Source organism: Salpingoeca rosetta (assembly GCF_000188695.1).
Source record: "Salpingoeca rosetta unplaced genomic scaffold supercont1.4, whole genome shotgun sequence".
NCBI classification, from domain to species: domain Eukaryota; class Choanoflagellata; order Craspedida; family Salpingoecidae; genus Salpingoeca; species Salpingoeca rosetta.
Genome location: NW_004754930.1, coordinates 2089979 through 2102478, shown reverse-complemented (window position 1 = coordinate 2102478; position 12500 = coordinate 2089979). Strand labels below are relative to the sequence as shown.

Here is a 12500-nt window from a genome sequence, read left to right as displayed (position 1 = left end):
CCACTCAAATCTGGTCAAATCCCCACTGACTGCACACAGTCCACTGTCGAGCAGCACCAAAGCCAGGCACCTTGCCACTTGCATTCAGCTGCACCTTTCCCTCTCCTCATCCGCTGTCATCCCTCTCCTCTCCTTCCCACCCCTCCACCTCCCATCCGCTCACGCACACACCATCACCACCACCACCCGCACTCTTCCCGCGAAACCCAGCTTGTCACCTTGCTTGTTCGTGGTCGTTCATCGTCGCAAGCCAAACTTAGCCGCGGAATAGTCGTGAAAATGCCAAACAAATTTCTCAACTGTGCACTGCACAAACGCAAAACCAAAACAACAACAACAGAACACCAGCCAGCAGACCGCTGTCTTCTTGAGCTTGAGGCGACATGACGACAACAACGCACCAGTTCTTCATGCATGTCAGTTGGTGTGATGAATGCCCCTTGTTCTCTTCTGCTTGATTCTGGGTGTTTGTCGACAGGAGTTGTTGCGCTTTGTGCTTGTGTGTCTGCGAAGACGCTGTGCTTGCTTTGTGTACAGGAAGAAATATTGGAGAACACAAGGCTCCAACCGCGCAGAGGGCGTACGCGACGCTTTCGGTGGCAGCACAAACCGCTGCTGTGTAAAATAAACAAGGGTCCCAATGAAATGGAAAGAAGCAAAAGGGGAAGGTGGAAGCGAGGGTAAACGGAAATCAACGGAAATCGAATCCGGGACACTGGCAAGAAGAGTATGTACAGCCAAGAACAGCTACGGCTGCCAGAGGTTCGGAGAAAAGTGTCTGTGCTATCCACAACAGATGAGGACACCTGTCGACACACAGCACTGATGGGAGAGGAGGAGGGTGGATCGAGCAAGGCAAGGCGTCAGGAAGAAGGAAGAAAGCGGTGTGCCACCAAGTGGAGGGATCGAAGATGGGGATCAATATCGAGTGTGCGCGCGAGTGCGGGGTCAAGGCTAGTTGTGGCTTCGCTGCAGGTACTTGCTCAGGGCAGCCAGTCGAGCATCAATGTCTTCAATCTCGGCTGCAGTCTTGAAATACGACCGATCCGCCTCTGGCGGCGGCTGTGGCTGCTGTAGCTGCTGTTGTCGTCGTCGTGGCGTTGCATTCTGTGGCGAGCGAGACACATGGCGCCTAGAAGACAAGGAAATGCGCACAGCATTGCATATGAGCACGAAAAGTGGACATTGCGTGTGCTATACATACATTGCTCGCTTGATGTCCACGAAGCACATACACCTGCAATTGCCAGGGATGATTGGATAACAAGCCCACCGCAAACAAGTAAGCCACACACATACACACACATTCACACACATGTACACGCAAACACAAACATTGACACACATTCACACACATTTACACGCACATGCACACACACACACACGCACATACACGCACATACACACACATACACACATTCACACACACATTCATACACACATACCGGGATGGACGCTGCATGATGCGTTCCGCAGATTTGCTTCGACCACGTAGGCGACCGTGCTGCTCCTGCTGCTGTGGTGCCGGCTTTGCCACACTCGTCACGTCTCGCCCCCTGCTTCTACTCCGACTTCCCGTGCGTGAGCGGGAGCCAGCAGTGCCGCCAAAGCCGCTGCCGCTGCCATTTCGGCCAAGGCTGCCCTCCCTTCGCACACGCGGCCCACCTGGGCTGAGAGTGGGTCGCCGTGGCCGTGCACCGGGCGATGCGCTCCGCCCGCGCGACACAGATCGCTTCCCCTCACGTTTTGCACGTGCAGCCTGGCAGACACACGCACACAGGACAAAGGCGCAATAAGATACCACACAACACACGACACACACGACACACGACACACACACACACGACACACACACACACACAAGCACACACACAAACACCAGACGACACACATACATACACCAGACGACACACGACACACACAAACACACGCACACATGAGGAACGGTGAGTATGCAAGTGCGCAAGTGACAACGCGTGTACGTGTGGATGGAAGAATGAAAGCTCAATTTTGTATATCCTTCACACTTCACACTTGCTTGCCCTATCCCTTCTTCACCACGTACCCGAAGCTTCTCCTCCCTCGCGCGCACGTATGCAGTTGGATCAAAGCGGGGCGTGGGCGATGCACTTCTGCTCCGTAGTCCTCCACCACTCCTTCTGCCCCCAGGGGACGGCCGCCGCTGGGCCCCTCCGATGCGGCCAGCGCCAGCAGCTGCTGCAGGTGAGCGCGAGCCGGGTCTGTGTCGCCTCGCACCGACAGCTGACGGGCTACCACGCCTCTGGACGCGTGTGAGGCTGCCACTCCGACCCGTTGCCGCTGTCGACGCAGCTGGCCGCCCTGCATTGGCACGTGCGACACGGGACCGTGTGCGTGGCGTTGACGTGCCTGGTGTGCCGTTTCCACCGCTGCCGCTGCCGCCGCCACCACGCCTGGCGGCCAATTCGTTGGTCAGGTGTCTGCACTTGACACGCAGGTTTCGCTCAGCCACTTGCACCGCCGCAAGCTCCGTCTCCAGCGCTGCGATTTTCGCCGCCTTCTTCTGCAGGCTGCGGTGGAACCTGTTCTTCTGCTCCACCACGTCTTGCTCCAGGTTGGTCACAATGTGCCGCAGCAGGTTCAGCTCGGCGGTCTGGTCTCCACCTTTGCCACCGGCAGCACTGGCGTCCGACTCCGCCTGGCCCTGTGCTGTGTGCTGCTTGCGGTGTAGCTGCTGCCGTTGCTGCTTGTTGGTGTCCTCCAGCGCTCGCATGCGCCGCTGCAGCCGCTCGTTCTCTTCCCGCAGGTCCACAATCGTCTGCGTGAGCATGGTCACGTCTGCCACAGACACGTCCAGCGGCGTGCCGTCAGCGTCGCCGTTGTCGTGGGTGGTCCGAGCACGTGCGCCTCGCAGCCGATGCTGTCGCAAGGGGGAGCCGGTTGCTGCTTCTCGCCGCAAGTTTCGGCGCGGCGAAGACGCTGGCGCAGGCATACCCTTGCCACTGCGCTGCTGCTGCTGCTGCTGCTGCTGCTGCTGCTGCTGCTGCTGCTGCTGCTGCTGCTGCTGTTCTTGCTGCGGTTGACGCGGTCGTTGTGTTGGCTGAGGCGGCGGTCGGTGAGCGGGAGACAAAGTGGGCCTGGTGTCGTCGGGGGAGGGTGATGACATCTCGTGGCGTTTCCTGTCCCTGTGCGTCGTCAATGGCGAAGAAGACGATGGTATCGCTGTGGCTGGTGCAGGAGGGCGGCGCCCTTTGCCATGCAGGTCTTGCAGGTGCCGGATCTTCTTGATGAGGACCTTGGGATCGGGCTCTCCTGCATACAGGAGAGGGAGGGGGTATTGCACGCGGTCGTACTCGGTGCGGTATGTGAGCACGAGGTACTTGTTGTGTGCCTCGGTGCCGTTTGCTGCCACAGATTCGCCCAGCCTCCTCGTCTTCTGTAGCTGTTGCAAGTCGTGCTGGTCGTACAGGGCGACGCTGACGACCTCTGGGCTTTGGCGGTCGATGCCCTTGGCCAACATGCGGTAGAAGACGCTGAGCTCCTTGAAGCTGCCAGCCTTGTGCGTCAGCTGCTCAATGTATTCGCGCGAGAATGTGTTTGCCCACACCTCCGTGGTCACCGTGTGCTCGATGCGCACGAAGAACTCTGTTGTGCCCAGTCCATACTCCACATCATACACGTTATCCTCCTCGCCGTCCTCGCCACCCACCACAATCCGACCGCGGTCACTCGGTACACTCATTATGGGGTGGTGGGGAGAGGGGGGGACAGTTTGGAGAAGGGGGGGGCGTAGATGGGGGGCGGGGGAGACGAATAAAAGTTGGTGGAAGCGGGAACCACAAACGAAAACACACACACACACACACACACACACACAAGGTCACTGTGCTTTTGTCGTGCTTGTCGTGTGGTGGTGTTGTTGTGGCGAAAATTTTGATGGCCGTTGTTGGCGATTTGTGGTGTATTTCAACATTTTTCCGCAGCCTCAAACAGCCAAGATCAGTTAGCAGCACAGCTCCTCGTTGCGTGCTTGTCAACGACGCCGACCAAGAAGAACCGCCCGCCCTGCTTGCCTGATACGCGGGAGGGAGCGTCCTTGTTTGTGCCGGCGGTCATCGAGAGGTCTTGCACAGGGAGAGAAAGGATGCCTGGGAAGCGGGTGACGCAGAGGCGCCTGGATGCGTATTTCACTGACCAAGGCGCCATGCACAAGGAAATTGTCAAGACCATGAACCAGACGCTGGCGTCGATCCCCAACTTTGACGACCTTGGCGACGAGACACAGGACAGGCTGCTCTCTGAACCATTTCTGGAACCTCGCCTCTTGGCCATCGACTACTCAGACGAGCACTGGGGAAATCTCGTGGTGCGCGCGTGTGTGTGCATGTATTTTCGTGCTTGTGTGTGTGTGTGTGTGTGTGTACGTGTGTGTGTACGTGTGTGCGTGCATGTATTTTCGTGCTTGTGTGTGTGTGTGTGTGTACGTGTGTGCGTGAATGTGTTTCGTGCTTGTGCGTGCTTGCGTGCGTGTGTGTGTTTCGTGCTTGTGCGTGCTTGCGTGCGTGTACATGTGTTTTCGTGCTTGTGCCTGCGTGCGTGCGTGCGTGTGTGTGCGACGTCATGAAGTTAACATGTCAATCAAAGATCCAAGGATACGTGCGATGACACCATCATCACGTGCCCTAGTGCATGCATTGACACTTGCACAATGGTTTGGTTTGTGTTTGGTTTGTGTTGCTTTTGGTATTCAGGCGGATCTGCGGGAGCTTGCTGCTGGACGAAAGCGGCACGAGGAGTGGCAACGGCAGATTGAGGACCTCAAGAAACGACGAGGCACCCACCTGCACCTGTTCCGCTCCCCTCGTACGCGTGCTAAGAGGAAAACGTCAAAGGCACTCACAATTGAAGTCGTTCACAACACCGACGACAGTGAGGTTCGTGGTTGGGGGGGGGGGGAAGAGGGGTGTTTGTATCGCTCGCCGTTTTGCTTGTGTGTGTGTGTGTGTGTGCGTGTGTGCGTATGTCTGTGTGAGTATGTCTGTGTGTGTGCCTGTTTGTTTGTTGTCTGTGTGTGTGTGACGGTTTGTTTGTTGTCTGTCCGTGCGTGTTTGTTCGTGTGTTTGTTGTTGCTGTGTGTCGTGTAGGAGCCCATCAAGTTGCATGTTGCTCTCCAACTATCCTGTCTCACCCAAAGTGCTTTTGTCGCTCGGCCTACCAGCCTTCACAGCCAAGCACGTCCTCAGAAACGTCGACTCCCGCGTCCTCAGACGCACTCGGCACGCTCCGACAGCCCGGTCGCGTCGACGAAGGTCTTGAGCAGGTGAGAGCAAGGACATGTCTCGTGCTTTTGCATGCGTATGTGTACGTATTTTTGTATGTGTCTGCGTAAATATGTGTATGTGTGGACTTGCTCTGTTTCGCTTTGTTTGTTTCGCTTGGTTTGTTTGGTTTGCTTCCGTGCGTTTCGTTTTGTGTTGTTGAAATGTTGTTCTGCGCACAGACCTCACGTTCTTGCATGTCTGCGTGCCCTATGCACACGCGCAACCATTGCTGGGCATGTGTTGACAGCTGCTGTCACAAATGAACAAGGAGACGACGATGCGAAGAGAGGGGAGAACAGCGCAGTTGCGGCGCGCGGGCACGCCAAGCGACACTGTCACGCTCGACGTGCTGAGCGGTTTGGACGATGACGAGGACGACGATGGCGGTGACGTTGATGTTGGGGATGCGGCCGACCCTGTTCTCGACGAGGAGGTGCACGACTCACACCACCTACACCAGCACCAGCACCAGCGTCAGCCACGCGCCCAGCATGCTGCTGCCAACGTCAAACAACAACAACAACAACAACAACAACAACAACAACAACAACAACAACAACAACAACAACAACAACAACAATACGCAAGTGATGATGATGACGGGGGTGATTCGTGGGAACGGGAGTTTATGCAGCTGATGGACAAGGCCATGCTGACCACCCCTGAACGGTCCCTCGCCGGCACAGTCGATGACGCGTTTACGTCTCCAACACAATTGCCTGCAAGCAGCGCCGTCAGGACAACGGAGAAGCGCGCCGTGTTGAGCAGCCGGCCGCAGTCGCGCGACAAACCCAGCGCAGCATCACAACCACCACAACAGCCACAGCAATACCACCAAACACGAACGCATCCCACACAGCAGCTGCAAGCACATCAACAGCAAGCACAGCAGATGCATCAAACACAGCAGCAGCAGCAGCAGCAGCAGCAGCAGCAGCGTGAAGCGAGGCGGAGGCCATCACCGTCGCGTGATTTGTTCCGCAAAGGGCAGCAGCGCAGCTACGACGACCTGATTGACATTGACGAGGTGAAGAAGTCGTCTCCATCGCCGGAGCGTGGCGTACGCAGGGCACAGCAGCAGCAGCAACAGCAGCAGCAACAACAACAGCAGCAACAACAACAACAACAAGCTGTGCCCACGCGTCCACACCAGCAGGGGTATGAGCAAGTGCAACTCCGCAAACACCACAGCCACCCACCCCAACAACAGCAGCAGCAGCAGCAGCAGCAACGGTACAGCGGTGTTCCGCGAAGAATGAGTCAGGCGAGCAGGCAGGCGTCGGGCGCCCGCGTTGCACCGAGACGGCGCTCTGCCAACGTGCGCGCCACAGAGGTGTAGCAGCGCTGATGTGATGATGATGTTGCTGTTGTGGCGTGATGATGTTTTGTGAGACGTGACACTGACGTGTGATGATGAGCAGTCATGTTTGTGGTTGCCTCCCAAATAAAGGTCATTTCCCATTCTCCTCCAACGAACGCTCATTCACGACAGCAACTATGGTGCGTGTGTTCACGCTGATGACAGTGACAGTGGTGGTGCTTGGCTGCTGCGGGTGCGTGGGCACCAGCACATCAAGCCACGCCACCGCTGCGCCTGCGTTTGGCCACGGCATGCTGGAACACTTTCAACTGCAAGAAGGCTTTCTGAGTACGTGACACACGGACCCGTGGCTGTGCGATGTGACGTGAGGTGTTGGGTTGTTGCAAGGCTAGGAGGTGGTTGTCAGTGAGCGCGGATGGCCAGTGCATGGTGCTGCTGCTGCTGCTGCTTGTTGCGTGCTGTGGTGTGCGGTGCGATGCAATGTGGCGCACGTTGCGCTGTGCGGTGACTCCACTGCAAGGATACAGCACCTGCTTCTGACTCACATACACAACACACACTGAACATGCATGCGCAGACTTGAACCATGGTAGCTTCGGTGCGACGCCCAAGTCCGTGCGTGCCTACCAGGAACAGCTGACCACCCAAATGGAAGCACGCCCCGACGATTGGTTCAGAGGTGCGGTGATGCTCTCACCAGAACAGCAAGCCCAAGGAGTGCCTTCACACACAGTGGACCTTCCGTTTTGTTCACTCACTCACACTCACTCACTCACTCACTCACTCACTCACTCACTCACTCACTCACTCACTCACTCACTCGCTCACTCACTCGCTCGCTCACACACACACACTCCCTCACTCACTTGCTCACCCACTCACTCACACATACACTGCGATAGGCGGATACCAGCGGTTGCTGGATGCAACACGCGCACAGCTGGCGGCGTACGTCAGTGCAAACGCAGACGACGTCGTGTTCGTGGAGAACGCCAGCTCGGGCGTCAATGCCGTACTGCGCTCCTTCCCGCTCACCGCTAATGATACCGTCGCCTTCCTCTCCTGCGCCTACCCGATGGTCACCAACACGGCCGAGGTGCTTGGCAGAGCCGGACGCGCACGCGTGCGCAAGATCCCAGTGCAGTTCCCCGTCAAGTCCGCAGAGGAGGTGGTGCAGCTGCTGGACAACGCCCTGCGCCAGCAGCCCAACAGCATTCCCACCATCCTCTCCATCTCCCACATTGTCAGCACGCCTGCGGTCATCCTGCCCATCGTGGAGATGACCAAGGTGGCCAAGGCGCACGGCGTCAAGCACGTGCTTATCGACGGGGCACACGCCCTCGGCAACATCCCCATCAACATCACGCAGCTTGCCGCCGTCGGCGTGGACTTCTACGTTAGCAACGGCCACAAGTGGCTGTACACGCCCAAGGGATCTGCCTTCCTGTGGACGCGGCCCAGCCTGCAACGCAACACCATCCCCACCGTCGTCTCCTCAGACTTTGGCTTCCACGATTACATGCGTGACTTCCTCTACACGGGCACGCGCGACTACACGCCCTTTGCCAGCGTGACGGCCGGCTTTGCGTTTCGCAAGAACATTGGCGGCGACGCTGCCGTGCGTGAGTACATGACCAACCTCGCGCGCTGGGCGACAGACTACCTTGTCGGCCGCTGGGGCACGGAAGCTGCGGCGCCGCACAGCATGGTCAGTGCCATGGCCACCGTCCGCTTGCCCACCACAGATGCCGCCCTCGCACAGGGCCTGACGCCTTGGCTCATCGAGAACCACGACGTGCAGATTGTCGTGTTCCGCATGACACGCAACCCAGACTGCACGTGCGGCACTGCCACCGCTGGCACCGCTGGCGCTGGTCGTGGTAGTCGTGGTGATGTTCGTGGTGGTGCTGGTAGTGATGGCGATGCGGCAGTGATAGCGTGTGACCGCTGGATCAACCCAGATCACCTCGGTTCCACGGTGTCGTTCCTGACGGGCTATGGTGGCGGTAGCAGCAGCAGTGCGCAGGAGGACGGCAACGCCGGCAACCAAGACGGGTGTTCGGCTGACCCTGACCAGGACACGTGGTGGGTGCGCCTGTCTGCACAGGTGTACATTGAGCAGGCCGACTTTGTGCGCTTGGCGGATCTTGTTGACGCTTACCTTGCGCAGCAGCTGTGAGAGAGAAGAGTGAGGGAGAAAAGCAGGGGACCGCGCTGTGAAGTTGGTGTTGTTTCCCTTTGCTTTGCTTCTGCTTTGCTTTGCTTTGCTTCTGCTTCTGCTTTGCTTTGCTTTGCTTTGCTTCTGCTTTGCTTTGCTTTGCTTTGCTTCTGCTTTGCTTTGCTTTGCTTTGCTTCTGCTTTGCTTTGCTTTGCTGTGGTTACATTACAATGCCATTACATGGGTTACACGACACAGTGGTGTTGTGTGGGTTGGTGGTGTTGGCAGCACCGCTGGCGCACTGTGCCGAGAGGTGGAGAAGGAGAGATATTGTCCTTGTTGTTTGTGGTGTGGAAGGACAAGCGTGCTGAATTGTGTTGGATGATTTTCAGTAAATTTCCTTGAAACGGCCACCAGTTGCGCTGGCGCTCGAACAAACAACACCACCACGACCTTCGTCTCCTGCTTGTCTCGCTTGCTTGCCTGTCACTGATCTCAGATCGACCACACTCCGTTGGCCGTGCACGGGGAGGGCTCCTTGAAACACGAGCACCACCAGCATGTCTGGGATGCCGGAGCAGCAGCTGCGGCTGCACCGCGTGCATGGGTACCGCGGCCATCAAGTGAGGCACTCGGCCACATTTGCCAATGACACAAACTCCGTCGTGTACATTGTCGCCGGCTTGGCCATCGTGTGGACTGATGGCGAGCAGCGTTTCTACTACGAGCACACCGACGACATCATCTCGTGAGATTGTGGAACGCCATCCTGCTTACTTGCTCGCTTGCATGTCCATGTTTTGCACGCAGAGCTGCACTGTGGACCTGTCACAACCTCTGACATGTGTGTATGTGTGTTGTGTTGTGTTGGGTTGTGTGTGTGTGTGTGTGCGATTTAGGTTGTCGCTGCATGAAGATGATGTGACAGCTGCCACTGGCCAGGTGGGTGCGGAGCCCTTCATTTGCATCTGGGACACAGAGTCCATGGAAACCAAAGCCATGCTCAAAGGCCACCACAAGTTGGGCATCGCCTCCATCCGCTTTGGCACCGGCAACCAAGCCAAGGTGCGCTTGCTTGCTCGCTAGTGTGGTTTTGAGAACGGTGTGTGGATATGCCTTTGCAACTATCGACGTTGGCGTGGGTGTGGGTGAGTGGGGTGGCGCTGTTACAAGGTGCAGGATGTTTGTTTGTGCTTGCCGTGCGTGCGTGCAGAGCTGGTTGTGTCATTGCACCAGCGGTACGGCTTGCACCACTGACATGACCTTGCTTGCTTGCTTGCTTGCTTTGTGGCCGTTTTCATGACCAGATTCTGGTGTCATGCGGCCTGGAATCAAGTCACAACATCGTTGTCTGGGACTGGACAAAGGGCCTGGCTCTCGCTGTCACCCCGGGCCACAACAAGCGCGTAAGTCACTCCAATGAATGGGAGGGAGAAAAGAGAGCAAGGAGGGCGTGTTCATGGGCCGTTTGTGTGACTGTGGCGTGGTTCGAAGAAGCAGTAAGAAAGGGGAAAGCCACGACAACACGGCACTCACCCAGACACGTCTTGCTGCTCTGCTGCCCTGCTGTTCTGTGCTTGTAGGTGTTTGATGCGCAAATCAGCCCCTGGAAGGGCAACCGCATTGTCAGCTGCGGCGTTGATCACGTCAAGTTCTGGACGCTGGCCGGAAACACCATGACCACCCGCACTGGCACCTTTGACGGCATGCGTGACACCGATACGCAGCTGTGCCTTGCCTTTGAGCCGCCGGAGAGCAAGACAGAGCGGGTGTTTACGTCTTCCCTTGGCGGTGCTGTTACGGCCTGGCAAACCAAGGATGGCTCCCCGCTCAACACCGTCCAATGCCACCAAGTGTGTTCCTCTGTACTCGTGTTGTGTGTGTGTGTGTGTGTGTGTTTGTGTGCGCGCGCGCGCGTGTGTGTGTGTGTGTGTGGTTGGATGGCGTGATGTGGCGTGGCGTGTTGCGCGCATTTTGCTGCGGCTTGTTGGCTGGCCAAGCACCTGTACCCATCTTAGATGCACGCGCCAGCGACATGCGGAGGTCAATTGATTCACCAGCTGCATGCTTCACATTGTGATCTGTGCTCAAGGGCCCCGTGTTTGTGATGGACTGCACGCCAAATGGCCTGGCAACCGGAGGAAAAGTGCGTGTGCTTGAATGCGTGTGTGTGTGTGTGTGCTTGTTTGTTTGTTTGTTTGTTTGTTTGTTTGTTTGTTTGTTTGTTTGTTTGTTTGTTTTTGTAATTTCAGCTGTCGTGCTTACCAAGCTGGCAATTCACTTGCACTGCACCAACCATACCGTATTTGCGCGTCACTCACCCTCATCAAACGGGGTCGCGTGTTGCACAACAACAACAACAACAACAACAACAACAACAACAACAACAACAACAACAACACCACCACCACCACCAACACTCATGGTGCCACAGGACGGCTTCATGCGTCTGTGGGAGCTTGATCTGTCACCGATTGCTGAGCTGGACATCAACGCCATCCTGCAAGAGAGTGGTGTGTGGCTGGCGTGTCTTTGCCGCTTTGTTGTGTTGCTTTGAGAGAGAGAGTGTGTGTGTGTGTGTGTGTGCATGTGTGTGCATTATCTACCACACCAAGACAAACAGGAACGCACGCACGCACATTTCGCCATCGCCTCTCGTGTATCCATTCTCACACGCAATCGTGGTTGTGTGTGTGTGTGTGTGTGTGTGTGTGTGTGTGTGTGTGTGTGTGTGTGTGTGTGTGTGTCAACAGCTGTGACGTTGCGGACGGTGTGCTGGGCGGGCGACAAGATCCTGGTGGGCACAAAGGACAGCCAACTGTATATTGTCAAGGGGAGCGATAAGATGAACCCAACCTGCGTCACACAGGTGCGATACCGAGGACATGCTTAACTGCCATTATCAGCGCTCTGGCCCCATTGAACCCCCTTCAATGGACGAACAACCCACACGCGACCATGATTTTGTTGCATTTATGCACGCGCGCATGCTTTACATCCGCTCACACGTGCGCGCGCACACACACACACATCCACTCACTCGCACACGCACACATACACTTACACGCACTTACACTTACACGCACATGCATTCGCACACAAACATTTAAACATATCTTCATATGCATGCACACATACACATACACATCTGCCATTGCCACGTGCCACGTGCGAAAGGGCCACCGCCCGGGAGAGCTGTGGGGGCTCGCCATCAGCCCCGACGGAAGGACGTTTGTCACAGCAAGGTGCGCTGCTGTGGACGGCGCTGTCCCACACTGATGGACATGGCCAAGTCTATCATGTGCCGTGTGCACGCGCAGCCGCTGCATGCACATGCAGATGCATCACACACACACACATCCACTCTCATTCGCTCACATGCATACTCATGCGTCCCCTCAATCCTCCCTGCCATGCATGTGTGTATGTATGTGTGCGTGTATGTCTTCAGCGACGATGGGAGTGTGCGGCTGTGGGCGTTTGATGCCCCGACATGTGTGAAGACGAGCGAGCTCCAGTCCCCACTGCGCTGCTGTCAGTTCAACCCGGCGGGCACACACGTCGCTGCTGCCGGCAAGGGAGGCACTGTCTTCATCCTCACGCCAGACCTAGAACACGTCGTACGTGCTCGTGTGTGTGTCTGTCTCTCTGTCTATCTCTCTCTCTCTCTCTCTCTCTCTCTCTCTCTCTCTCTCTCTCTCTCTGTCTCTCTCTCTCTCTC

At 56.8% G+C, this 12500-nt stretch overlaps 5 protein-coding genes across 6 annotated transcripts in view; 3 read left to right on the top strand and 2 right to left on the bottom strand.

Annotated features, from left to right (window-relative positions):
- The window catches only part of PTSG_01516 (uncharacterized protein), a 7789-nt gene extending 7776 nt beyond the window's left edge, over positions 1-13 (bottom strand). The window contains exon 1 of the mRNA XM_004997438.1: positions 1-13. This exon is cut by the window's left edge and continues 63 nt beyond it. The gene's annotated coding sequence lies outside the window, so the exon portion shown is untranslated.
- A 439-nt stretch (positions 14-452) lies between these two features.
- On the bottom strand, positions 453-3779 carry PTSG_01515 (the record flags this gene model as incomplete). Of its 2 annotated transcripts, none has more annotated exons than XM_004997437.1 (3): positions 453-1132; positions 1446-1759; positions 2066-3779. In XM_004997437.1, the coding sequence occupies 3 exons, from the start codon at positions 3719-3721 to the stop codon at positions 955-957; spliced, it is 2148 nt and encodes a 715-aa protein (XP_004997494.1). In that variant the 3' UTR covers positions 453-954. The 2 variants fall into 2 exon arrangements, with proteins under 2 accessions (XP_004997494.1, XP_004997493.1); XM_004997436.1 differs by having other exon boundaries at positions 453-1237; positions 2066-3721.
- A 182-nt stretch (positions 3780-3961) lies between these two features.
- On the top strand, positions 3962-6760 carry PTSG_01514 (uncharacterized protein). The gene is made up of 4 exons (XM_004997435.1): positions 3962-4345; positions 4731-4913; positions 5198-5299; positions 5548-6760. Exons 1-4 carry the CDS (start codon positions 4124-4126, stop codon positions 6637-6639), a joined length of 1599 nt encoding a protein of 532 aa, XP_004997492.1. The 5' UTR covers positions 3962-4123; the 3' UTR covers positions 6640-6760.
- Positions 6761-6797: 37 nt separating this feature from the next.
- Positions 6798-8800, top strand: PTSG_01513 (uncharacterized protein; the record flags this gene model as incomplete). Its single annotated transcript, XM_004997434.1, has 3 exons — positions 6798-6948; positions 7199-7300; positions 7524-8800. 3 exons carry the CDS (start codon positions 6798-6800, stop codon positions 8798-8800), a joined length of 1530 nt encoding a protein of 509 aa, XP_004997491.1.
- A 379-nt stretch (positions 8801-9179) lies between these two features.
- PTSG_01512 (uncharacterized protein) overlaps positions 9180-12500 on the top strand; it is a 17482-nt gene continuing 14161 nt past the window's right edge. The window contains exons 1-9 of the mRNA XM_004997433.1: positions 9180-9527; positions 9679-9844; positions 10087-10185; positions 10363-10632; positions 10872-10925; positions 11214-11292; positions 11533-11648; positions 11957-12024; positions 12231-12399. Of these exons, the coding sequence (XP_004997490.1) occupies positions 9340-9527; positions 9679-9844; positions 10087-10185; positions 10363-10632; positions 10872-10925; positions 11214-11292; positions 11533-11648; positions 11957-12024; positions 12231-12399 (1209 nt within the window). The 5' untranslated portion in view covers positions 9180-9339. The remainder of the gene's footprint in view (positions 9528-9678; positions 9845-10086; positions 10186-10362; positions 10633-10871; positions 10926-11213; positions 11293-11532; positions 11649-11956; positions 12025-12230; positions 12400-12500) is intronic.

Bases quoted from the DNA above. Each gene is read 5' to 3' on its own strand.
- PTSG_01514 (XM_004997435.1), top strand. From the start codon at position 4,124: ATGCCTGGGAAGCGGGTGACGCAGAGGCGCCTGGATGCGTATTTCACT. The intron at 4,346-4,730 runs GTGCGCGCGTGT...TTTGGTATTCAG, and splicing joins AGCACTGGGGAAATCTCGTG to GCGGATCTGCGGGAGCTTGC. The intron at 4,914-5,197 runs GTTCGTGGTTGG...TCGGCCTACCAG, and splicing joins ACAACACCGACGACAGTGAG to CCTTCACAGCCAAGCACGTC.